We start from the raw sequence: 26973 nt of genomic DNA on the forward strand, positions 1-26973 counted from the left end.
TTGCTCTAATCTTTACGTTCAACATAACCACGTGGTCATTTTTCATCACTATAATTTACTGACATCTAATCTCATTTGAAAGGAACAATTAAAATGATGAATGTTTCTGCAAAGATCATTCTGTGAATTTTTGAATTTACGGAAAAAATAACAATTAAGTGAAATTTGTTCAGTTATCTCAAAGCATGGGTTGAAAAGGTATAAATTTTTCATGGTAAAATTATAACTGGTAATGAAATACTGGTATGATAAAGAAACAAGAATGAGAGTTGAAGAAATGTCAAGAAAACAATCAACTCACTTAGCATTAGCATTAGTAGATGCATTTGATGCAAGAAAGCAAGCTTATGCAGCATCGATCAAAAAATAAAAATAAAGTAAAATAAATAAATAAAAAATAACCACTTCCACTTCACCCCTCTGTTCGTTCGAAATACGTGTCCAGCTGAGCCTTAAACTTATTTAGGCTATCAACTTCCACGACAAGGGATGGAAGTCTGTTCCACCTACCAACCACCCGCTGGCTAAAGGCAAATTTCCGCACATCTATCCTACATCTGTCTTTCCTCAATTTGAATTTATGCCCTCTCAGGTGATTATTCTGAGCAAGAGGAAGAATCCCATCAGCATTGAGCATGCTCAAACCATTCAAGGCTTTGTACACCTCTATCAGATCACCTCGCTGGTGCCTAGTCTCCAGACACTGTAATTCACAAAACTTAAGCCTTTCTTCATAAGAGCACCCCTTTGTTCCATTCACTAATCTTGTTGCCCTTCTCTGTACTCGTTCCAGCAGCTCTACATCCTTCTTGAAATGAGGCCTCCAAACCTGTATACAGTATTCTAGGTGCGGCCTGACCATTGCCTTATACAAGGGAATAATCACCTCCTTATCCCTGCTAGAAAAATTCCAATATATCATTGACAATACACCATGAGCTACTCTTGCAGCCCGTCTGCACTGCTCAGAGAACTTCATATCTGCCTGCACAACCACCCCCAGGTCCCTTTCATTCTCTACCACTGTCAGTGTAGTACCACAGAGTTGATACGTTGCTCTGGGGTTGCTGTTTCCCATATGTAGTACTTTACATTGGTCAATGTTAAACTTCATTTGCCACCTCTCAGCCCATCTGCTCAACCTTTCCAGATCCTGTTGCAGCAGCATAGTGTCAGTAGTGTCCTTGAGAACCCTGCCAACCTTCGTATCGTCTGCAAACTTGGACATTAAGCTTGATATACCATCATCAATATCATTTATAAATACAGAAAACAATAAAGGACCCAATACTGAACCCTGAGGGACTCCACTAATAACATTAGTGCATGATGAGAAGTGTCCATTAATTACCACTCTCTGTCTTTTCCCCATCAACCACCCCTTTATCCATAGCACCAATTTTCCTCCAATGCCACACTGCTCCAATTTGTGCAGCAGTCTTCCATGTGCAACAGTATCAAAAGCCTTTCTAGGATCCAAGTATATAATATCAAAGTTATTCCCTGCATCCAGTTCTTTTGTAACTGCATCATAGTATCCAATCAAATTGGTCAGGCAAGACTTCCCCTTAACAAAACCATGCTGTGTCCGAGCTATAACTGAAGTCTTGTCTAGATGATCCTGCAGTGCTTCTTTAACCAGTGCCTCCATTAACCAGTGCCTCCTGTGAGTTTAACAGAAGTTAAACTCACAGGTCTATAATTACTTGTGTCAGCCTTTGATCCTCCCTTGTGAATTGGGGTCACATTTGCACATCTCCAGTCCATGGGTACCTTCCCTGAGTCCAAGGAAGCTCTCATAATTATGGCTAAGGGTTTGCTTACTTCCTTTGCTGCCTCCTTTAATATAACTGGATAGATCCCATCCACCCCCAGGTGCCTTTCTTGTGTTTATCTTCAACAATTTCTCCTCCACTTTACTCTCAGTTATTACAAGATTCTTTAGCTTACTGCTAGAGTTGAGTACACCTCTGGCATTCCCCTCGCTGAATAACTCCTCATGTGTGAATGTCGATGCAAAATATTCATTTAGTTTTTTAGCTACCTGAGCAGGGTCATTAACAGTTGACCCATCGATATCAAGTGGACCAATCTGATTCATCCCCTTCCTTCTAGAGTTTACATAAGTAAAGAACTCTTTGCTGTTTTTCTTCACATCTCTTGCCAAGGATCTCTCGTAATCTGCCTTCGCCTGCCTAACCTCCTTTGTAACTTGGTTACAGATCAACTTGTATCTATCATAGGCTTCTGTGTCACGTGTTAATTTGTATGTATCCCATGCATTTTTCTTCTCTGCCATATGCCTCATTAGTTCATCTGACATCCATTTAGGCCTAAACCTTGAACAATATTTCTTAGTTGGTATGTAAAGCCTAGCAGCTTCCAAGATAAGTTCTTTGAATGCTTCCCATTTTGAATTTGCTGTTGGTAACATCATCAGTCGATCCCACTGTACAGAATTTAAATACTGTCTCAGTCCATCATAGTCGCCTTTACGAAAGCAATACCCCTTCCCTTTACCCCTAATGGTAGTTACCTCTTTGAGTAACTCCGACTTCAGAACACTGTGATCACTGCCTCCTAGTGGTTCATTTATCTGCAGATTCTTAATGCATAAAGAATCACTACTGATAATCAAATCAAGAGTATTACTCCCTCTAGTTGCCTCCCGAACATGCTGAGGTAGAAAACAATCATCCAATAAATCCACAAAAGCCTTGCTAGGGTGTGAGTGACCAGCCCCCAAATTCTAGTCAATATCTGGGAAATTAAAATCCCCCATTATAAGACTCTCTGATTTACTGGCTCACTCTATTTCTCTGTACAGTTTCTTATTATACTCGTCAGAGTCATTAGGCCTATAGCACACTCCTACTCTCAATTTTGATCTCCCAATGCTTATGTCACACCAAACCGACTCGACACTGCACTGTCCACTGGCTTCACTTCCTTGGATTTTATGTGTTTCTTAACTAATAGCATAACCCCTCCTCCCTTCATATCCTGTCTATCCTTTCTGTAGATATTGTACTCCCCAAATTCCAATTCTGCATTCCTTATATCTGTGTGACACCACGTCTCTGAAATCCCAACAATATCTGCCTTTGATGTTTTGAGCAATACCTCAAATTCATCAAATTTATTTACTAAACTCCTAGCATTGGTGTACATGCAAGTATACATGCACCTGCTCTTCCTCTTAGCCACCCTAACACAACCCATGTGTTCACTTGTACCCCCATGATTCCCAGCAGTCTCTGAAATATCCTGCATCTTATTTTCCAGGCTGCTGCTCATTCCAAGAAACACTTTCTCCTCTGCCAGTGGCTACTGTTAATCTATTAGTCCTTGTACCCCCAATCTAGCAGTTTTCCGACCCACCTAACACTGCCTCGATAGCATCAGCAAACATTCTTGCACCCTTTCTATTTAAGTGTATCCCATCCCTGTAGAAGCAGTCTCTCCTGTTAACAAGTACAGACCAGGCTGAAAAAAATTCTACCCCTTGAGCCCTGCACAATCTTTCCAGGGCCGAATTAATCGACAGGGCTCTCATCATATACTCCCTCCTATCGTGTCTGGGCAGAATTGCAGACACTTTCAAATTCAACCCTAATTCACGGCTTTTTTTCATCAGTGACCTGTACTTGTTAAGTAATTCCGCCGGTCTCCTACTCTTAATATCATTAGTGCCAACGTGTACAACTATATCACCTTTTGTGCCCTTAAAAGATGATATCCGCTCTACAACCTCATCAACCTTTGCCCCTGGCAGACATACCCTGGTCCTGTTCCACCTATCCTTTTTACAAAGCATGTTTCCCGTTTCCCTGAGAATAGAGTCACCAACAACTACTAGTTCCTTTGGGACCAGCGCATTCTGCCTTAGGGGTTGCCGCTGTGTTGCGCGATGACCAAGTGAAAGCTCTGGCATTGGTGTGGGCAGCTGAGAGCTTGATGGGCCCCTCACTTGTAATCCTTTGAGGGCATCCACCCTGTCCTTCAAGCTCTCATATAGGCCCATAACAACGCTGAGTTGTCGCCTGATTTCCTTACACTCCTTGCATCGCACACATACAAAGACATCCCCCATGGCAGTATCATGTCCCATACCTGACTGCTCCGCAAACATCAAGCAAATAGTGCATCTTAAAAGGCTGTGATTCAGAGGGCAACTGCTCCCCTCAGTTCTCCCCTGAGCCACAGCATTCCCATTAGCTTGAGCCTTTTGCTTTGCTGCTCTGGTTTGAGTCATGATTTCAATTTACTTTCAATAAAATTTCAATTTCAGTACAAAATTAAATCCTAAACTTGTATCCCAACAGAGTTAAAACGCTATATTTATGTTTCAGTAACAAGTGTTATCTACGAAATCTACGAGTGCTATCTACGAAATATTTATGTTTCAGTAACGAGTGTTATCTACGAAATCTACGAGTGCTATCTATGAAATCTACGAGTGCTATCTACGAAATATTTATGTTTCAGTAACGAGTGTTATCTACGAAATATTTATGTTTCAGTAACGAGTGTTATTTATGAAATATTTATGTTTCAGTAACGAGTGTTATCTACGAAATATTTACGTTTCAGTAACGAGTGTTATCTACAAAATATTTATGTTTTAGTAACGAGTGTTATCTACGAAATCTACGAGTGTTATCTACGAAATATTTATGTTTCAGTAACGAGTGTTATCTACGAAATATTTATGTTTCAGTAACGAGTGTTATCTACGAAATCCCTTTATATAACTTCCATATCAAGTTATGTATTAATTATTTATTGTTACTAATTATTTATGTTATGTAACCTAAGTGATTATATATATAGTTAAAATTACAATTTAATTGCCAATGAAGTTCGATAAGATTAATAGATTTTACTGATTAATTTTCCCGTAACAATGGCGACTATTTACGAACAGTAAACACGTGGATTTGATACCCTTTCCGATACTAAGTAATACCTACAAAATCTCTATCTAAGTTACTTTAAACTTAAGTACCGTAAATAGGAATATAAAGCTACTCTAGAAAATAAGTTAATATGTCAATTTAAACTAATAAAGCAGAAAATAAATCAGAAAAAATTTCTCTGTTCCAAGATCAGCAGAAAGGCACGTCCACACCCTACTTCTATAACATCAACATCACAGTTAGTTAAGAATTTATCAGTATTAAAACTGCCCTGTTAATTTTGCTTATTTGTAAATTTTGAAAAAGTTAGAACATTATATTCAATGCAAAAGGAAAAATCCTGAATAATGAACTCTGTGCCATGATAACAACAGGAGATTGTCTGCCAAGTTAAAATCATGCCTTCTTTTCTTGTACCATCCTTTTCAGTTTATAACATGTCTCTTTTTTTGCCAAGACAAGTCATAAGATGGGTCTTGGCAAAAAAAGGTTTTGAGCGTATTAAAAAGAATGGAACAGAACTTTTTCTTCTGAAACCCTTTTCACGTGTTCTGAAAAGGATTTCAAAAGAAAAGTTCCAGAAAAGTTCATTCATAGTACTAATGAAAGAATTTTTTTCTCATATTGTTCTAGTTTTCTTAAAAATAAAACAATATGAGAAAAATTTTTAAAAAATCAAAAATAATACCTATTAGGAGCAGGAATCATAGCAGGGTAGTTATCAAAGCACTTAAAGCAAATGGAACTTCTAAACTGATACATGCACACACTGCAAAGGATTATTCTTGCAAGCATGACTTTTAGTTCTGAAATGGATGAATGCCATATTATAATGTCAATTATTACATGACATCCAATCCACAAGATGAATTTTCTAAGAAAGTTCAACAGCTGTTGGGATATTAGAAGAATAAATAACAATAGTATATCAAGTTTATTTCTGAAAGTTATGCATAAAAATATCAATATTTATTAGAAAAATTGGTATCATTGCAAATGTGTAAAGCAACATGTATAAGAACAAACAAAGTGCGTTGTGAAATCACATTGTAGGATACCCTTAAATGATGCCCTGACATGCCATGATCTCAGGCAAGCATTTAGATCACCTATTCTCAATGTCTGCTCTAGTAGCCTGCAGTTACACCAGCATCTATGCAATATCAAGTGGATACAGTGAAAGTTTCTCAATCCATAAATACTGCCTGTTCGATTTCTGCACCAAGTAAAACTAAAATTAACAGGTTTTCTCACCTCTATTAATACAGATCTGGTGTTTGCTATATTTCAAAGTATATTTTCCAGAGCCATGCACTGTATCCATCTATTTGAAATGAATAGCTTCTGGCATTAAAAACTTGAACAATAAATCAAAGCTTAGTGAGGGCAGTTTAGTGTCAAAATATTTGCAAAAAAGTCCCCTTTAGTATAGAAATTTGTAATTCGACTATAATCATTAATATTAAATAAATTCACAAACAATTTCAGTGAAATTATTACTTCCATAGTGAATAGAACATATAAACATTACTTTTAAGCTAGTCTGTGCTCACTGTTAGTATTGTAGTCTCTCTCTCTTTCTCTCTTCCCCCCTTCTGCTGAATCAACATATATTAGAAAATATCACATAACAGCATTTAGGTTTCTCGAGTTACAAGTGCTAGAATAAGAATTAATCACATTCTTATGTGAGAACATGAATTAGTGTTAGTTTATACTCTGCTTTACAATTTAAATAGCATCTTAATCAGAACATTAGCCATCAGCATTCTTCAATTTCCTTCTCCTGAGTTAGCAGGAAAGAAAGTACAGGCTCTTAACTAGTGTTCTCTGTCCATAAATTGAAAAAAATATTTAGAAGACATTTACTGCATGTATGATATGTGCAGGCAGCCATGGAAAACAAAATAATAAAAACTTTTGTTATAGCAATCTACTCCAGCTTTTTAAAATTTTGTGTTACTGGCATTTTGTTTCACAGATCTCTTTCTTCAAAAATAACTGAAGTTTCTTTATGAATAATAAGACATTGTATAAGTTGTACATTTTGGCTTTTAGTTAGCTTAATTTAATTGACTTGAAATAATTTAGTATCATCTTAGTACGTAACAGTAGCAAAAATAATATCTTTTACTAAAATGAATTTCATCTGTATGCAAAGATTGGCTTGGATAACTGAGGGATACATTCTAAACCATAAAATGCAAGGATACAAGTAAAAGAACATAATTTAACTATCAGTTATCAAGAAAATATATACACATCTGTTAAATAAAAAAAAAAAAAAACTGAACTTAACTATTAAATTTGTTAAGTTTCTTTAAATAATCAAAAATAAAATTAACCTTGTCAGAAGATGGCAATTCCTTTTTCTCATTATCATATTTTGCAACATCCGGTGGAAGAGCATTCTGCAGAATTAAAAATACTAAGTTTAGTTAATATAAATTCTTAAACTAAAAAAAATTGCACACTATATACTATTAAAAGTTTGCATTTAAAAATACAGTAAAGCTACAGAGTATTGGGAGTACAATTAAGGCTGCTAGAATATCCCTTGTTTCTGGAGACAATCGTGGAATGACACCAATTTTTAGAATGTGTCCCTGGAAAGGTGACTCACAAAAACTGCAGATCGGCACATACTTCACACCATACTCTTTCCAGGTAAATATTCTGTGCATTACATTATGACCCTGAAAATGGTCAATGACATTAGCATTAGAAGAGGCCCATGATTAAAGAAAGCAAGCTTATATAGCATCAGCCAAAAAAAAACACCTTCATTTCAACCACAGACTCACTCTAAATGTTTGTCTAGTTCTGCCTTGAATCTATTTAAACTATCAACTTCTACAACAACAGGTGGAAGTTTGTTCCAGCAATCAACCACCCAATGGCTAAAGGCAAACTTCTGCACATCTATCTGACAACTGCTTTTCCTCAATTTGAATTTATGCCCTCTCAAACAATTATTCTGAGCAAGAGGAAGAATCCCATCAGCATGAGCATGCTCAAACCATTCAAGGCTTTATATTCTTCAGTCAGATCAAATTGCAGGTGCCTAGTCTCCAGACACTGTAATTTGCTTAAGCTTTCTTCATAAGAGCAACCCTTTGTTCCATTCACTAATCTTCTTGCCCTTCTCTCTACTTGGTCCAGCAGCTCTACATCCTTCTTAATATCCTTGAGTACTGTATATAGATTTCCAGACCTGTATACGGCTCAAGGTGTGGCCTAACCATTGCCTTATACAAGAGGATAATCACCTCCTTATCAATGCTAGAAAAATTCCTGTACATCATTGTCAAGACACCATCCATACACTACTCTTGCAGATCATCTGCACTGCTCAGAAAACTTTATATCTGCCTGCACAATTACCCCCAGGTCCTTTTCGTTCTCTACCACTGTCAGTGTACTACCATGCAGTTGATATGTTACTCGGGTTACTCCTTCCCATATGCAGTATTTTACATTTGTCAACTTTAAATTTCAGTTGCCACCTCTTAGCCAATCTGCTCAACTTTTCTAGATCCTGTTGCAGCAGCGTACTGTCATTAGTATCATTAACAACCCTGCCGACTTTCGCATCATCTGCAAACTTGGACATTAAGCCTGATATAATATCATTAATAAATACAGAAAACAACAATGGACTCAATACTGAACCCTGGGAGACTCCACTAATAACATTAGTCCACAAAGAGCAGTATCCACTCTCTGTCTTCTCCTACTCAACCATTCCTTTATCCATAGCAGCAATTTGCCTCCATTGCCATACTGCTCCAATTTGTGCAGCAGTCTTCCATGTTCAACAGTATCAAAAGCCTTTCTAAGATCCAAATATATGATATCAAAATTATTCTTTGCTTGTTGTTTGTTTGTTTGGTTTTTAGGAGCATTAGCAACTAAGGCCATATTGCTCCAGGATATGCGGTGGTCATTCCCTGACCTTTTCGCATCCTCCATATTTGGTGGTGATGGGCTCGAACCCTAGTCTAATCAAGAAGCGTGTGCTACACACTGCTGCTCCTTCCCACCTGGCTACGGAGGCACCTATTATTCTTTGCATCCAATTCCTTTGTGACCACATCATAGTATCCAATCAAACTGGTCAGACAAGACTTCCCCTTAATAAACCCATGCTGTGTCCAAGCTATAACTGAAGTTTTGTCTAGATGACCCTGCAGTGCTTCTTCAACCAGTGCCTCCATTAATTTCCCTGGAACAGAAGTTAAACTAACAGATCTGTAATTACATGTGTCACTCTTTGATCCTCCTTTGTGAATTGGGGTCACGTTTGCACTTCTTCAGTCCATGGGTACCTCCCCTGAGTCCAAGGACACTCTAATAATTATGGCTAAGGATTTACTTACTGCCTTTGCTGCCTCCTTTAATGTAACTGGATCGATCCCATTTATCACAACAGTTTCTCCTCCACTTTGCTCTCAGTTATTACAAAATCATCTAGCTCACTGCCAGAGTTTACTTCACCTCTGGCATTCCCATTCCTGAATAACTCCTCATATGTGAATGTAGATGCAAAATACTCGTTTAGTTTGTTAGCCACCTGAGCAGGATCCTCAACTGTTGAACCATCAGATTGGTTCAACAGTTGGGATGAATCAGATTGGACCAATCTGATTCATCCCTTTCCTTCTAGAGTTTACATAGGTAAAGAACTCTTTTCTGTTTTCTTTGCATCCTTTGCCAAGGATTTCTCATAATCTGCCTTTGCCTGCCTAATCTCGTTTGTGACTTTGGTTACAGACCAGCTTATATCTATCATAGACTTCCATATCACCCATTAATTTATATATGTACCATGCATATTTCTTCTCTGCCATATGTCTCATTAGTTCATCTGACATCCATTTAGGCCTAAACTTTGAACAATATTTCTTAGTTGGTATGTAAACCCTAGTAGCTTTCAAAATGTGTTCTTTGAATGCTTCCCATTTTGAATTTGCTGTTGGGAACATCATCAGTTGGTCTCAGTGTATAGAATTTAAATACTGTCTCAGGCCATCGCAGTCGCCTCTATGAAAGCAAAAACCCTTCCCTTTACCCCTGATGGTAGTTACCTCTTTGAGTAAATCCCCGTCAGCATCGTCACCACCAAATATGGAGGATGCGGAAAGGTCAAGGGAATGACCACTGCATATTCCTGGAGCAATATGGCCTTAGTTGCTAAAACTCCTAAAAACCAAATAACATAACATAATAACCCGTCAGCACACTGTGATCACTGCCACCTAGTGGTTACTTTATCGGCAGATTCTTAATGCATGAAGAATCACTACTGATAATCAGGTCAAGAGTATTACTCCCTCTAGTTGCCTCCCGAACATGCTGATTTAGAAAACAATCATCCAATAAATCCACAAAAGCCTTGCTAGAGTGTGAGTGACCAACCCACAAATTCCAGTCAATATCTGGGAAATTGAAATCCCCCATTATAAGAGACTCTGATTTACTGGCCCACTCTATTTCCCTGTACAGTTTCTTAATATACTCATCAGAGTCATTAGGCCTATAGCACACTCCTACTCTCAATTTTGATCTCCCAATGCTTATGTCACACCAAACTGACTCGACACTGCACTGTCCAGCGATGTCGACTGGCTTCACTTCCTTGGATTTTATGTGTTTCTTAACTAATAGCATAACCCCTCCTCCTTTTATATCCTGTCTATCCTTTCTGTACACATTGTACTCCCCAAATTCCAGTTCTGCATTCCTTATACAGCCAGTCCTCGTATAGCACGATAGTTGTGTTCCTAAAAACCCTCGTGCAATACAAAATCGTGCCATATAAACAACAGGCCCTATGGGAAAAATAGGGTTAGATGCCAACCACCCAAGATTGAACACACATTTGTAACCAAAACATTACCAAACACAACAAATTATCGTAATAAAATACTTATGTATTTTATTACAACTATTATGTAATAAAATATTGCTAATGCTTTTGCTTCTATAGTAAGCAAACTTGTTTTTTGTTTGATTTTCTATCCAAACAGATGACAGCCGTTCCATCTCTTCCAATTCTTTGTGTCTTAATCTTATGGATTTTAATTCCACTTTGAGTTGTTCCTGCTATGAAAGTTGTTTTTATTTTCTCTGCAATTCTCGGCATTGCCTCATTTAGGTCTGTAGCACGTGCAATATCACATGGTCTTTCATTTCGCTCAAAGCGTTTCACAATTTCATATTTTTTCTCTATCGACAGAGGCGGACTGGCCATAAGCCTTACCGGGGAAACCCCGGTGGGCCGGAGGCCAGTGTGATTTTGGCCATAAACCATAGTATGAGGCCACTATAAATTTTCCCGGGTGAGAATTTTTGATCCAGTCCGTCTCTGTTTATCGATATTGCTTTTCTTTTTCTCTCTCAATCTGCAGTGTCTTCCTTTTCCAGGACGCTTCCTTTTCACACCTTTTAAGTATTTTACTCATTTTTAGGGAATAAAGCACAATTACAAAACGAGGAAGCATGCTTGATACACATAAACAAAGCTGCACGCGTGTAGCAACTGAATAAACAACACCATAAAGGCAGAAGTACACTATTAACACCTCACATTTTACTAAAGCACATTTCTGGGGGTTACTACCATAAAACAATAAAAACAATTTCCAGTTGCGTTTCTGCTAGTGGAAACTGGCAGTAAACTCGATCTAATTGCATTTGCAATTATACCGATAGGTGGAATTGTGTTGGTTTTTACGTTATTATGGTGAAATGTGTTTCCCCTTCACTGATATAAAAAACATAAATACATTTTCAGAATCTTCTCTTCATTCCTATCGTGTTGCGTTCAGTTGGGGTGATTCTGCATCCGACTGCCATTTCTTGTAAACACAAAGGCGAATCGTGCATAAGAGAATTCGGTTCATGTTATATAAGATATCGTTCCCCTATTTATAAATCGTGTATGATCAAATTTGTGTAGTGTAAACACGTGTTATACGAGGACTGACTGTATCTGTGTGACACACATCTCCGATATCCCAACAATATCTGCCTTTGATGTTTTGAGCAATACCTCAAATTCATCAAATTTATTTACCAAACTCCTATCATTGGTGTACACACAAGTATACATGCACCTGTTCCTATTCTTAGCTACCCTAACACAACCCATGTGTTTACTTGTACTGCAGTGACTCCCAGCAGTCTCTGAAATCCCCAGCAACTTGCTCTCTAGGCTGCTGCTCTTTACAATAGAAGCAGTGCAAGAATCACTTTCACCTCTGCCAGTGGCAACTGTTAATCTATTAATCCTTGTATCCCCCCCCCCAAGCTAGCAGTTTTCAAACCCACCTAATACTGCCTCAATAGCATCAGCAAATATTCTTGCCCCCTTTCTATTTAAGTGTATCCCATCCCTGTAGAAGCAGTCTCTCCTGTTAACAGGTACAGACCAGGCTGAAAAAAATTCTACCCCTTGGGCCTTTGCACAATCTTTCCAGGGCCGAATTGATCGACAAGGCTCTCATCATATACTCCCTCCTATCATGTCTGGGCAGAATTGCAGACGCTTTCAAATTCAACCCTAATTCACGTCTTTTTTTCAACAGTGACATGTACTTGTGAAGTAATTCTGCCGGTCTCCTACTCTTAATATTGACAGATTACACTGAAAGATTCAATCTGTATTCAAGCTGTATAGTACTTTATGATTAATGGACAGAAATAAGAAAAAAGGTAGAACAATTTAAATATTATGTGCCAACAAATTATTGTAAAAAATATAGCATAACTTAAAATTGCAATCCACTGCTCCAAATAAGCATGCTAAAAATAATAAAATATAAACATTGCAATTAAAGGACAACAAAATTTGCTACACTTTTTTTTTTAATTTATTAGTAAGAACTTTTATTGCCTAAAGGGAAATCTTTTACTATCTACAACAACCATCAAAGCATCATGGGGAAGCTTTCTGTTTGAGTTGGATATTTAAATCTACCCCTGTATAAAAATATCTAAAATAATACTTTTAAATACTTGAAATGAGAGCACTTTCCCTGTGCAATATACCATTCAAACATTATATTAATTTTTTTTTGTCTTAATTAATTAGTAATAAGTGATTTCACATGACTGAAGGATTACAATTTTGCAAACAGTCCTCATAACATGGGAGTATACAGAGTTTACAATTTATTAAATTATTAAAATTAGCTTAAATTACTTAAGAATCTAATGAAAACTATCTCCAAACCATTACAATGCATTACACATTTTAATTTTCATATAAATATATGAAAATTATATAATTTTCATATATATAGGCTATTTTTTATTTAAAATGTACAAGAGAAATGGAGCCGTCATAAAAATTTTTAGAGGATATGCCAACAAAAATGCTGAATTCCATTAGTAAGCAGAAGCAATAAGCTAACTGCAATTCCTAGTTTGTAATTCTAGAAATATGGTCAAAATAAAGAACAAGCAGACATCCAGGGCAGGTAGGTTATATCTACCCAACCCTGCCTTGCCTTTAAACAAGGAAAAAAGAAATAAAATATACAAGCTATTTTTCTTTTAATTTAAAAAAACATAATAAATTATTTTTCAATAAACCAATATTTAATATTAGTGAGAGTAGACTACATAAAATTTTAATAATGAATGTCCTTAGCCATTGTGAACTGCTATATAATTTTATAGGTTGATTTTGTCCACCCCCACAGGAGGATCAAACAATGAAATAAAATTTCATGGATGCTCCTGTTTGTACAGTTTGTTGTAGAATAATAAATGTAATAGAAAAAATAAGCTAAAAATAAATAAGTGAAGGGAGCACTTATTCTTTTTCTAACCTAATAATAGGATAAATATAACAGAGCTATAATGCTCAATGAGTTCTATATTTATATTAATATATAGAAATAAAGAGGAATTTACCTCAATGCTTTTTTGTAGAATGCTTCACTACAACACCCTCCTAAGTTCAATCAGATGTAAAATATTACCTGTGACCAAGACAGACCATCGAAAAGCCCCGGTCAGCTTTAGGAAAAGAAGTTATTCAAAATTGAGTTGAATTATTTTAGCTAATTTAAAGATTTTAACTTTTATACGCTGTGATCATTTTAATGGTTTTAATGATTTTATTCTTAGACAAGATGTCTTCTGACTCTCAGGGTTATGTGGTGCTGGTTTAATGTGTTTGTGGTCAAGTTGGGAAACTGTTTGTTTGTTTGTTTGTTGGGGGATTTATTAGGTGCATCGACAACTATAACCATAGTGCACCAAGGGAGTTGGGGAGATCTTGACTATCAATCGCAGATATGTCGGACCATTCATATGTCTGTGAGGGAAGGAAGCCATTGAAAAATAATTTTACATCTGATTGAATTTAGGAGGTGGTTGTTGTTTGGATTTTTTAGGAGCATTAGCAACTAAGGCCATATTGCTCCGGGGATATGCGGTGGTCATTCCCTGACCTTTCCGCATCCTCCATATTTGGTGGTCACGGGTTCGAACCCCGGTCTAATCAAGAAGCATGCGCTATGCACTGCTGCTCCTGCCCACCTGGCTACGGAGGTGCCTAATTTAGAAGGGTGTTGTAGTGAAGCATTCTACAAAAAAACATTCGGGTAAATTCCTCTTTATTTCTATATAACTTAATAATAATAACACCACCAATAAGGTAATACAATTTCCTTTTCGATGCAAATTAATTACATTGCATAACTTAAAGAATAACTCCTTGTCAACAAGTTATTGGGTAATGCCAATAATTATTACTATTATAAATAATGAAAATGAATAGTAATTATCTTATTATTAGCAAAATGGTGCAAAGGAGCAAAGCTCATACACCATCAGCAAAAAAAATTATAATATAATAATTATATAATTAAAATAATCATAATGATAATTTAATACAAACCACTATCATATCACATCATACCTTAAAAGTTCAAAAATGGTAGTTCCAAAAAAATTAAATAAATAAATATTCTCTTTCTTCAATAGGAAACTACTTAACTTTTAGTGAAGAACGGATAAACTGGAGCAAAATCATGTTATCTATTTAATTATTCAACCAAAACACTACTCTAACATAGCTTTTCTTATCTATATGCTACCATAAAATGACCATCCACATCAAGGAACTAAATAAAAAGGAATAAATCTTAAAATGATTTAAGAGTAAATTAGTCAATTATAATTCAATACATTATTAAATGTTTAATTTCCTATAAGACTCATCTAAAACAGAAGAAAAATTTTACAAATTACTTCTCCTTACATGCTATAGTGATAAAATTATAGAATATTCTCCAAAAGATTATTTTCAAAAATTATTCATAATAATTACACACTAAAAATATTCTAAACCTTTCAATAGTATTTCAAAACAAGTTTTACTAACATCCAAATAATTTAAAAGAATTGGAATTAAAATAAAAAAATATCCTGCTCACCTCATGGGAATTAAATAACATTGTGTGATATTAAGGCAAAACACTAAATTCACCACATATTAACCATATTTCAATTAGCAGGCATTATGGAAGATCATGTGGAATAAGAAACTAACAGAGACATCTCAGGGCCCGTCATTTTAAAGTGAAAACACCTGAAATAAGTATCTAGGAAGAAAGCTTCACCTTCCTTAAAATGAAAAATACAGAATGGCATTTTAGAGTATATATATCTTGTTTCACAACTCAGCAGCACCCACGTATGCCATTGGTCTCTGAAAGTAGGCCATTAGTTACAGTCCAGGGCATTAACATAATGCCATATCATCAAATAATAAAGTTGAAAACGAATGAAATTATGTAAGAATTCTAGATTTTGGGTTGCTTGCAAAACTTTTTTCAAGGAAAACAAATGAGAGAAATAAATACTTTTAAAAATAACTGGAGATCTGAGGTAATAAGAATCCACAAAGCATGTGAGAGCATATTAATTATTACATATTTTATGGGTTTAAAACTGATTGCCCTAAGAAAATGCATACATATACTATCATAGTCAAAAAATTGGGAACAATCTCCGAACTATACCTATTTTATCTTGCTAAATTCACAGATATAAATTCATACAAAAATTTATAGAAAAAAAAAAGGTTAATCACAAAACACATTACTAAATACTTCAATAAACAATTAAACAATGTTAAATGAAAATTTTAATATGGTAATTAATATGCATGAGTTTTGTTCTAAATTAGTAGATTTCAAAATATTAAGAAGTTTTAAATATAATGTTTTCATAACATAACAATTTCTAAAAATTTCACATTTTTGTAACAATTTCCAAAAAATTAAGAAAAAAGATTTTTTTTTAATATTTACTAGGCAAAAAATACAACTCAATCACCTTTAATATACAGTATATTACACAAATTTTAAAATAATATATTTTACTACCAATGCTCTACTTCTAAAGCAGCAACCTTCTGGTTAGTGGAGTATCAGAAAAGGAAAGTCTCTCTCTCATTCTACTTTTCATTCCAAGTGAGCAAAACAGGTTTTCATATGTGTCACAGGAAACTGGTTCAAGAAATAATTACTCCCAATAAACACAGCTGCAGTTCCTACTGCACCTGAAACTTAAAAATAAAGCAACTGTGTATGATCTAAATAAATAAGCAAGTTTTTATATGTTCAAATATGCACGGTTAATTATAAATTCTTAGTTAAACAAACAATTATTTGCATCAATTTAAATAATTATATTACAGATTTATGATTTATCTTAAAATATAACTACAACAAAATGTAACTATAAATATTTATATTGCTATAATATTTATATTATATTTATATTAGAATGGCCAAAAAAAAAAAAGTTTCCCCAGTCACTCCAAACTTTTCCCACCACCAAAATCTAACCAAAAGCATTATTGAACCTTGCCAAAGTTCAATAATGCCTTGCTTTGTCAAACTGTCTGCTTTTGCTACCTTGGTAGTAATTTATTACAATCAGAGTACATTTAAACACTCACAGGGCCCAGTTTTGTGCCCCTAGAGTGTTTAAGTTGGCAGGGTAATGGGGGGTGTTCTAGTTTTTAAGAAGGGAGTAATTACCCCAGTTATCCTCCAAAATGTATATAATTACCCCTAATGTATAAAGTGCCTCTTCGGGACTTTATACATTTTCATCAGGTCTCCCTGTCCCTGCCAAGGAATATAAGATGCAGCCTTCAGAACCAAATATAAAGTTCCAAGGTTCTAAGTAGAGGAATAATGACATCCTTCTCCATACTTGCAAAGGTCTCATAAATCATTAATAGAATATGATGTGCCTTACTAGCCATTCAATGTTGTTTAGAATGCATGGTCAAATTTACATGCAACTTTATTATAACTCAAGGTGGGCATAACTGAATGACTAGTAATCAAGAGATTTCAATAATCAAAATAAACAAATGATTAGTAGTTACTAACTACTAATCAGTTGATTATATCATTTGAATGATATAATCAAATGAAAAAATCAAATGATATAATTCTATTCTAACATTTCAATAATGTAACTGAATGGTATATTATTTTATTACACAATTCAAATGATTTTTCATAACTGAATGAATCATTCGAACAATATGAGTATAACTGAAATAATCAAATGATTTGCTTTGATCAAAAAATTGATTATGACCTCTCGATTATGCCCCTCAAGCCTTTTTCATCTTAAACTATCTTTTCTCCTCTGCTCCCCTAACAGGTTATTTCAGGTTTTTTTGTTCTTGATGCTACCATTTTCAGATGATATTTGTAACAGGTTCAAATCATTTTGAAGCAACGTAGACTAGTAGTTAACCATCCTCCCAACATTAAAATGATCAGCAAACTTTGAGAGCTTCTCTTGTACTCCCTCATCAATATCACTGATGCTAAGAAACATTTCATTCAATTCTTATTTATCCAGGTGGTCCCCAGAGTCAAATTTGCTAGTCTATAGTTCCCATCATCTCTTTAGATCCTTTCTTATAGACTATAGGGAAAACAACCGGATGGAGAGCAAAGTGATTGACACAGAAGGGCAACTGAAGGGCATCATTTGACTTGACTGCTAAATATGATTAATTACAACATGCTTGTCATATAACTACTTGTAAACTCCTCTGACCTATTTCATTGTACTAAGGTATAATACAAAATACTATTACTTCTCCATAACCTGAGTCTAATGATAATCTCATTAACATTACTATTGGTTTGATGATACCAAACAAAATTTTATTTAATACAGAAAAAGAAGTTGCTTTTTTTGTGCAGTTACTTAAATTAAAAATAATCTTATTACAAATTTTAACTTTAAAAAATGAAAAATTTGATTTTTAGACAGAATATTTAGTCGCATTAAATGAATTTAACTGAATATATTGTTATTAAAAAACTAATTAATTTATTGAAAGTAAATTACATATAAATTTCTGAAAATTAATTTAATTTCTTAAAAATATACAAAAAGTAACATTTCTATTAAAGAAGGAGAAACAATAAATTTGGTTAAGTTAATCCATTCAGTTAAAGTGACTTTCTTTAATTTTTTTTTTTATTTAAAAAGAACTTGACTTTTAAGTTGTGTGGTTCAAAGGAAAGGATTTACAAGTCCCACAGTTTTGTCATATTTCACTAATAAATTAAGCAAATTTATTCAAAATTATAGCTGATATTTACAGAAAAATAATTAGGAACACATGAGGGGAGCATAAATTCATATTGAGGAAGGATGGTTGCAGGATAGACATGCAGAAATTGGCCTTCAGCCAGCAGGTAGTTAATTAGAACAAACTTCCATCTGGGATTGTGGAAGTGGATAGTAACGAGTTCAACGAAGGACTACCTAGAGTATTGGATGGCATGGTCAGGTGATATGGGAAGTGTTTTTTTTTTTTTTTTTTTTGTTTGCTTGTTTCGCTGATAATGCTTGCTATCTTACTTTTTGCCACTACTAATACATAGGTACTAAATACACAGGTACAGAATAGAAAAAAAATTGGTCTGAGATAAATAATAGTAGTAGTAGTAATAATGGCAAATGGTGCACGAAAACAAGCTTATAAAGCATCAGCCAAAAAAAAAAAAAAACCACACACAGTTCATCCATCCGTACCCTCCAAGAGTTTGTCAAGTTCTTCAAATTTATTCAACCCATCCACTCCCAGAACAACAGATTGAAGCCTGTTCCAACAATCAACCACCTGCTGGCTGAGCACAAACTTCTGCACATCTATCCTGCAACCATCCTTCCTCAACCTGAATTTATGCCCCCTCATGTCTGTAGTCTCTCAGCAAGTGAAAAAATGCCATTAACATTCAGCTTGCTCAATTCATTCAAGGCTTTAAACATATCAATCAGATCTCCCTGCAGGTTCCTAGTTTCAAGATGCTGAGATTTGCAGAACTGAAACCTTTCTAGGTAACAGCACTTTTTTAACTCTTTTGTTCCCTTCACTTCTCTGAACCCATTCTATAAGATCTACATCCCATCTAAAGTGAGGCCTCCAGACCTGTATACAGTACTCAAGATGTGATCTCATCGTGGCCTTATACAAAGGGATAATTACCTCCTTATCCCTGCTAGCATTTTTTGAATACCACTGAATATAATTCAATGTTTTTGAATATAACTGACAAAACCCCATCAGCTATCCAGGCAGCATTTCTGCACTAATCAGAGAATTTTATGTCTGACTGCACAATTATCCACAGGTCTTTTTCATTCTCCACTACCTTGAGTGTAGTACCACACAGTTGATAAGTTACTCTAGGGATACTTCTACCCATATGCAGTACATTGTATTTTGTCAATGTTAAACTTCGACTTTTTTCTAGGTCTTGTTGCAGTACCTCACCCATTACAACCATCATTAACCACCCTGCCAACCTTTTTTATCATCTGCAAACTAACAACATTAAGCTTGATACACCTTCATCGATATCACTGATAAATATTGTAAACAACGGGCCCAGCACTAAACCCAGGGAACTTCATTAATAATATTAGTCCATGAGGAGCAGTGTCGATTAATAACCACTCTTTGTCTTCTTCCACTTAACCATCCCTTTATCCATACCAGTAACTCACCTATAATGCCACATTGCTCCAGTTTGTACAGCAGTCTTTTACGTGCAACAATATCAAAAACCTTCCCGAAATCTAAGTATATGATGTCAAAATTATTTTTTATTTTTTTTTGCACCATAGTAACCTATCAGATTGGTTAGAAAAGCCTGTCCCTTAACAAATCCATGCTGTGATTGCAGTATAATTGCATGCCTACCCAGATGGGACCTCCCTTGAATCCAAGGATGCTCTTATCATTATGGCTAAGGTTTCATTCACCTCCTTTGCAGCCTCTCTTAATATAATTGGACAGATTCCATCCACCTCAGGTGCCTTTTTTATGTCCATCTTCAACAATTTCTCCTCCATTTTCCTTTCAGTTATCAAAAAGTTATTTAGCTCCTTGTTAGAGTTTGATAAACTTCTGGCATTCCCTTCCCTAACAAATTCCTCATGTGTGAATGTAGATGCGAAATGCCTATTTAATTTGTCCACAACCTGAGCTGGGTCATCAACTGTTATCAAGTGCGAGTGAACCCCTTCCTTCCAATGTTAATATAAGCACAGAAGTCTTCGCCGTTTTCCTTTGTGAGATACTTTTCATAATCTGCCTTAGCTTGCCTAACCTCCTTTGTGACTTGATTACAGACTAATTTATATCTACCCTAGACTTCTGTATCGCCTAATAATTTATATGCATCCCTTGCACTTTTCTTCTCTACATGTCTCAATAGTTCATCTAACATCCATTTATGTATAAGCCTTGAACAGTTTTTCTTTGTTAGTATGAAAAGATTAGTAGCTTCTTTGAATACTTCCCATTTAGAATTTTCTGTTGGTAACTTCATCAGTTGGTCCCACTGAACATAATTTGAAAATTGTCTAAGGTGTCGGTAGTCACCCTTATGAAAGCTAAAGCGTTTCCCTTTACCCTTGAAAGTAGTTATGCCTTTAATTAAATTCCACAATAATACCCATGATCACTGCCATCCAGTGGGCCTTTTATCTGCAGATTTAAAATGCACGATGAATCACTGCTCATAAACAGATCAAGTGTATTGCTTCCTCTTGATGCCTCTCTAACATGCTACTGTAGAAAATAGTCATCCAAGAAATACACAAAAGTCTTGCTAGTGTGCAAGTGACCAATCCACAAATTCCAGTCAACATCTGGAAAGTTAAAATCCCCCATTATGGATTCTGATTTGCTGGCCCACTATTTCCTTGTATAGCTGTTTGGTATACTCATCAAAGTCATTAGGCCTATAACACACTCCTACTCTCAGTTTTGTTTTTCCGGTGCTTATATCAACCAAACTGACTCAGCGTTGCACTGGTCACCCATGTTGATTGGATCCACTGCCTTAGATTTGATTGGATCCACTGCCTTAGATTTAATTGGATCCACTGCCTTAGTTAAGAAGCATATCCCCTTAGCAGAGGGGATATGCTTCTTAACTAAGAACATATCCCCTCTGCTCTTTATATACACATATTGTACTCCCCATATTCAAATTCGGCATTCCTTATGTCCAAGCGACACCATGTTTCTGCTATTCCTAAAACGTCTGCGTTTGATGACTTAATCAGTACTTCAGATTCATAAAATTTATTTACAATGCTCCTAACATAGTGTACATGCAAGTATACAAGCACATGTTCTTACAAATTATTATTATTATCATCATTAGCTACATGGTGCAAGGAAGCCTGAGGATTATGCTGCACCATGTAGCATAAGATTGATAAGTTTGATAAGATCAGTTCGATGACGGACTAGGCACCTGCAAGGTGATTGAGGTGTATAAAGCCTTGAATGGTTTGAGCATGCTCAATGCTAATTGGATTCTTTCTCTTGCTCAGAATAATTGTCTGAGACTGCATAAATTCAAATTGAGAAAAGACAGTTGTAGGATAGATGTGCCGAAGTTTGCCTTCAGCCAGCAGGTGGTTGATTGCTGGAACAAACTTCCATCTGTCATAGAAGTTGATAGCTTAAATAGATTCAAGGCAGAACTAGACAAACATTTGGAGTGAGTGGATGGGTGAAATGAGAAGGTATATATAATTTTTTTTTTTCTTTTTTTTTGGCTGATGCTGTATAAGCTAGCTTTCTTGTATCATATGCCCTTACTAATGCTAATACATGTTAAGTGCCTTCTGCACATATCCTGAGAAGCATTCCAATTTTGAGCCTGTATTTAAGTCTTTACTGTTTTTCATGGTTTTAATGGTTTTCAGATGAAGTAATGCAGGATTGTTTATAGACAAGACTAAAGTTATTGTTCAGACACAGCATGGGTTTGTTAAGAGAATATCGTGTTTGACCAATTAAATTGAATACTATGATGTGGTCACAAAGGAACTGAATGCGAAAAATAATTTTTATATCATATATGTAGCATTAGCAATGGCACATGATGCAAGAAAGCAAACTTATATAGCATCAGCCAAAAAAAAAAAAAAAAAAAAAAACACTTATTTCACCCATCCACTCACTCCAAGTGTTTGTCAATGTATTTGAATTTCAGGGAAGATTTTGATATTGTTGCACATAAAAGACTACTTTACAAATTTGAGAAGTGTGGCATTAAGTGAAAGTTGTTAGGGATAAAGGTATGATTGAATGGGAGAAGATAGAGTGGTAATCAATGGACACTGCTCTTTGTGGACTACTGTTATTAGTGGAGTCCACCAGAGTTCGGTGTTGGGCCCATTCAGTGGCATGTTAATACCTTCATGGGGCCCAAGGCAAAATAGAATTTGGGGACCCCATCTTTAGATGGGGCCCCCAAATTCCATTTTCAATTCTAAATTTCATTCCAAGGTAGTCTATTTTTTCAATTAACTCAACTATTTAAGGAAGAATTAAATATAAAATTTCATCAAAATCAGTAAACCATTTTTAAAAAAAACGTAATTTTAAAATTAAGCTTTAAGTAAAATTCATTGACCTAAGCGGGTAGTAAGTTCAGTTAATAATAGAAATCACTTAAAAATATTAGTAAAAAGCAGCAGTGAATTTTTGAAACAGTGATTTTGGGGTCCCATCTGGTTTGGACCCCAGGCAGATGTCTTTTTTGCCTATAGGATAACATGCCCCTGGGCCCAGTTGTTTTCTGTATTTATTGATGAAGGCATATTAGGCAGGCTTGATGGGTTTATTAGCAGATGATACAAAGGTTGCAGGGTGGTTAAAAACAATATGCTACTGCAAGAGGATCTAGAAAAGTTAAGCAGATGGGCTAAGAAATGGCAATGAAGTTTAACATTGATAAATGTAAACAACTACTACATATGGGTAGCAGGTAATCCAGAGTAATGTATCAACTGTGTGGTAAAAAAGGTAAAGTGCAGCCATTATCAACCCACTGCAGGATGGAAGCCTCCTCAACAATTCATGCTGAGGGAAATGGACCATAATCTGCCACGCTGGTCCAGTGCGGGTTGGCAGATCGACAGTATTCAGCAGTCAGGGGCTTGAACCCCGGTCTACTCAAAGAGCGTGTGCTACTGCACTCCCGCTCCTGACCACTCGGCTACGGAGTGTGGTACTACACTCAAGGTAGTGGAAAACGAAAATGATCTGGGGGTAATTGTGAAGTCAGATATGAAATTCTCTGAGCAGTGCATATATGCTACCAGGATAGCTCATTGGTTTTGTCAGTGATATGCAGGAATTTTGTTAGCAGGGATACGGAGATGATTATCCCATTATATAAGGCAATGGTCAGGTCACACCTTGCATACAGGTCTGGAGGCCTTATTTTAGAAAAGATCTGGAGCTACTGGAAAATACGGGGAATGGCAATGGAATAAGTGAGTGGAACAAAGGGGTGTTCTTGCCAAGAAAGGCTTCACTTCTGCAAATTGAAATGTCCAGAGACTATGCACCCATGAGGTGATCTGATTGAGGTGTTTAAGGCTTTGAATGGATTGAGCAAGCTCGATGCTGCTGCTGGAATTCTTCCTCTTGCTCAGACCCCACACGAGAAGACACAAATTCAAATTGAGGAAGGACAGTTACAGAATAGATGTGCAGAAGTTTGCCTTTAGCCAGCATGTGGTAGATTACTGGAACAAACTTCCATCTGTTGTAGAATTTGATTGCTTAAATAAATTCAAGACAAATTATTAGAGGGAATGAATAGGTGAAATGTCAAGTGTTTGGTTCTTTTTTCTGGCTGATGCTATATAAGCTTGCTTTCTTGCATCATTTGCCTCTGCTAATGCTAAGACTTTTTTTTTTTTTATAATTTATTTTAATAATTGAAATAATCAATTTTTAATTTCATTTTTGGAGCACAATAACATAGTAAAAATAGTCTCCTTTTACATATATATATATATATTCATTGACTGTTCTCAAAAGGTACCAACATATCCGTTTTTTTTTTTTTTTCATGAAGCACCAACCAACACCAAACTGTCCACCACTTGAAATAATCTTTTGCATTACCTTCACAATTACCCATATGGCGCAAAGAAACCTGAGGCTTTTGCTGCATCAGCCAAGAAAAAAAAAAAAAAATTCTGAGTTACCCCTAAGAGAGAGAGAGAGAGCAAGTCAGAAATAGAAGGGAATCACCAAGAAAGAGAAGAATGATATCCAACTCAGGACCCTGGGTGTGGCAAGCCCATAGTCACCACATGCGATCCCCTGGGGGTAAAAATTGGCGCTCCCGAATTGGAGCGGGACATCGTTCCAGTTGACAAGTTTGCTTCTTTTTTTTAAATTAAGCTTAAAGGGTTCTGGCTCTTATATTTCCAAAAAAAAAACCAGTTCAAAACGTTAAAACATCAAACACATTGATGGCATCAGAAATCCAATTTCTGACTCAAAACCAATAACTGGTGGATATTTGCGCATTGTTGGATTAACTTTTGACAGCATACATTGTATCTTTTTTTTTTGTTGCCAAATACTGGGTTTCCAATATGTAATTTAAAGTTTATACAACACGTGAAACATTATTAAGACAGTTCTCACCAATTCCGCTATCAGACTACAATTTTACGAATGTGGTCGAATGTGTAAGGGACAATGTTCATCTTAAAACACATCTGAAAAATTTTGTGGACTTCTGCAGAAATGCTTTGATTTTAATTTTCCAAATATCTTTTATCAAATCTTACAGCCCAATTCCAGCATTTCTTAAATATCAACAATATTGTCTTTCGATTTGGTGATAGAATGAAAGTATTAGGGCACATTAACACATAACATATACGGAAGGTCCCGGATTTTCTAAAAGAGGGTAGGGCTAAAACAGTGTTCTGAGGAATTATTAAGCATTAACCTTTATTAATTAAGGGGAAGGTTATAGCCCCTTAACTCCTACCTGGGAGCACCATATTTGGCATCTTACACCTTCTATCCAAGTGTAGGTATTTACCACAGAGTAGTAAGATACTAAACTGAGTGAACATAAAATATGGGATACCTACCTAATAACGGATAGGCCCGCCTTTCGCACGAATAAGGGCAGGCACACAGAGAGGTATTAAGTCCACTAGTTCACCAAAGCGTTCCACAGGTATTTCCATTTCTGCTTGCTGCATCGCTCGCCATCCATAATTCCGTAGCATTCCTGAGTGGGGGATCCAACGCTCGGACGGACCGTTCCACTGCATCACAAAGCTGCTCCACAGAGCTCATGTCCGGTGAAGGAAAGGCCACTCCATGGTGATAAATTCTGCGCATTGCTCTTCGAACCATGTTCTTGTCACCAAGGCTCTGTGGTGAGGCACATTGTCCTACTGGAAGAGTCCATTGCCCTGAGGGTGCATGATGACCAATAAGGGATGCAGATGGTCTGCAAGGATGGGCGCGTAACCTGAATCATTCATAGATACGTCTAGACGTACCAGAGGTCCCAACGTGTGCCAGTTGAACACGCCCGAGACCATTACCGACCGTACACTTGTCTGAATGTTCCTTGTTGACATTATGGGTGCACAACTTCGTGCGGTTTCAACCAGACGCGCATCCTCCCATCCTCTCCAAACAACTGGAAATGGAACTCATCGGACCAGTAAACCGTCTCCAAGGTCCAGTGACAATGCTCTTTCGCCCAGTTGAGGCGTCGAGTCATGTGTCGTGGTGTTAGCAACGGGACTCTGGTGGGTCGGCAGCTTCCATAACTTATAGCGGCTAATGATCGCCTGATGGTCATGGTGGAGACGTTTCTGGCATCTCCCTCGGTGAAGTCAGCGGTGATTTCTGTCACTGTCGCCCTCCAGTTGACTGAAACAATGCGAGATAGACTTCGACGACCACATCATCCACCACCTTTCTTCACCCACAGCGCTGTCTACGATGAGAGGTTATACCGAAAATGGCGTATTCCGGATATAATCTTGATAATGTGGAACTGAGATAGTGCATTTTCTAAACCACCTACGCGATAGAGTGACCCATGCGTTGAGCACTCACTATCATCCCTTTTTTAAAGTTGGTTAACTCCTGACGTTTATCCATACTGACATCGAATTACCATCTACGTGAATGCATGATGCAGTGTACTATATGTATTCTAAGCGGTGGATTCGTCCACTAGCGAGCGGGATAACAGCGTCCCGTTGCCCAAGAACCAGGTGTCCCATAAACTCTGTTCTTTTTGAGGGGCCCATCAAGCTCTCAGCTGCCCACATCAACGCCAGAGCTTGCACTTGGTCATCAGGCAACACAGAAGCAGCCCCGTAGGCAGAATGCGCTGGTCCCACAGGAACTAGTAGTTGTTGGTGACTCTATTGTCAGGGAAACGGGGAACATCCTTTGTAAAAAGGATAGGTGGAACAGGACCAGGGTATGTCTGCCAGGGGCAAAGGTTGATGACGTTGTAGAGCGGATATCATCTTTTAAGGGCACAAAAGGTGATATAGTTGTACACGTTGGCACTAATGATATTAAGAGTAGGAGACCGGCGGAATTACTTAGCAAGTACAGGTCACTGTTGAAAAAAAGCCGTGAATTAGGGTTGAACTTGAAAGTGTCTGC

The 26973-nt window shown here is 36.5% G+C and overlaps 1 protein-coding gene across 1 annotated transcript in view; it reads right to left on the reverse strand.

Annotated features, from left to right (window-relative positions):
• Positions 1 to 15479, reverse strand: part of LOC150087520 (uncharacterized) — a 217197-nt gene extending 201718 nt beyond the window's left edge. Inside the window, exons 1-2 of the mRNA XM_090372513.1 lie at positions 15371 to 15479; positions 7265 to 7330 (exon numbers count right to left, since the gene is read on the reverse strand). Of these exons, the coding sequence (XP_090228639.1) occupies positions 7265 to 7330; positions 15371 to 15391 (87 nt within the window). The 5' untranslated portion in view covers positions 15392 to 15479. The remainder of the gene's footprint in view (positions 1 to 7264; positions 7331 to 15370) is intronic.
• Between the last annotated feature and the right edge of the window lie 11494 nt (positions 15480 to 26973).

The sequence above is a fragment of the Mastigoproctus giganteus genome, chromosome 4 (genome assembly GCF_048544385.1).
Source record: "Mastigoproctus giganteus isolate SK-2022 chromosome 4, ASM4854438v1, whole genome shotgun sequence".
NCBI classification, from domain to species: Eukaryota; Metazoa; Arthropoda; class Arachnida; order Uropygi; family Thelyphonidae; genus Mastigoproctus; species Mastigoproctus giganteus.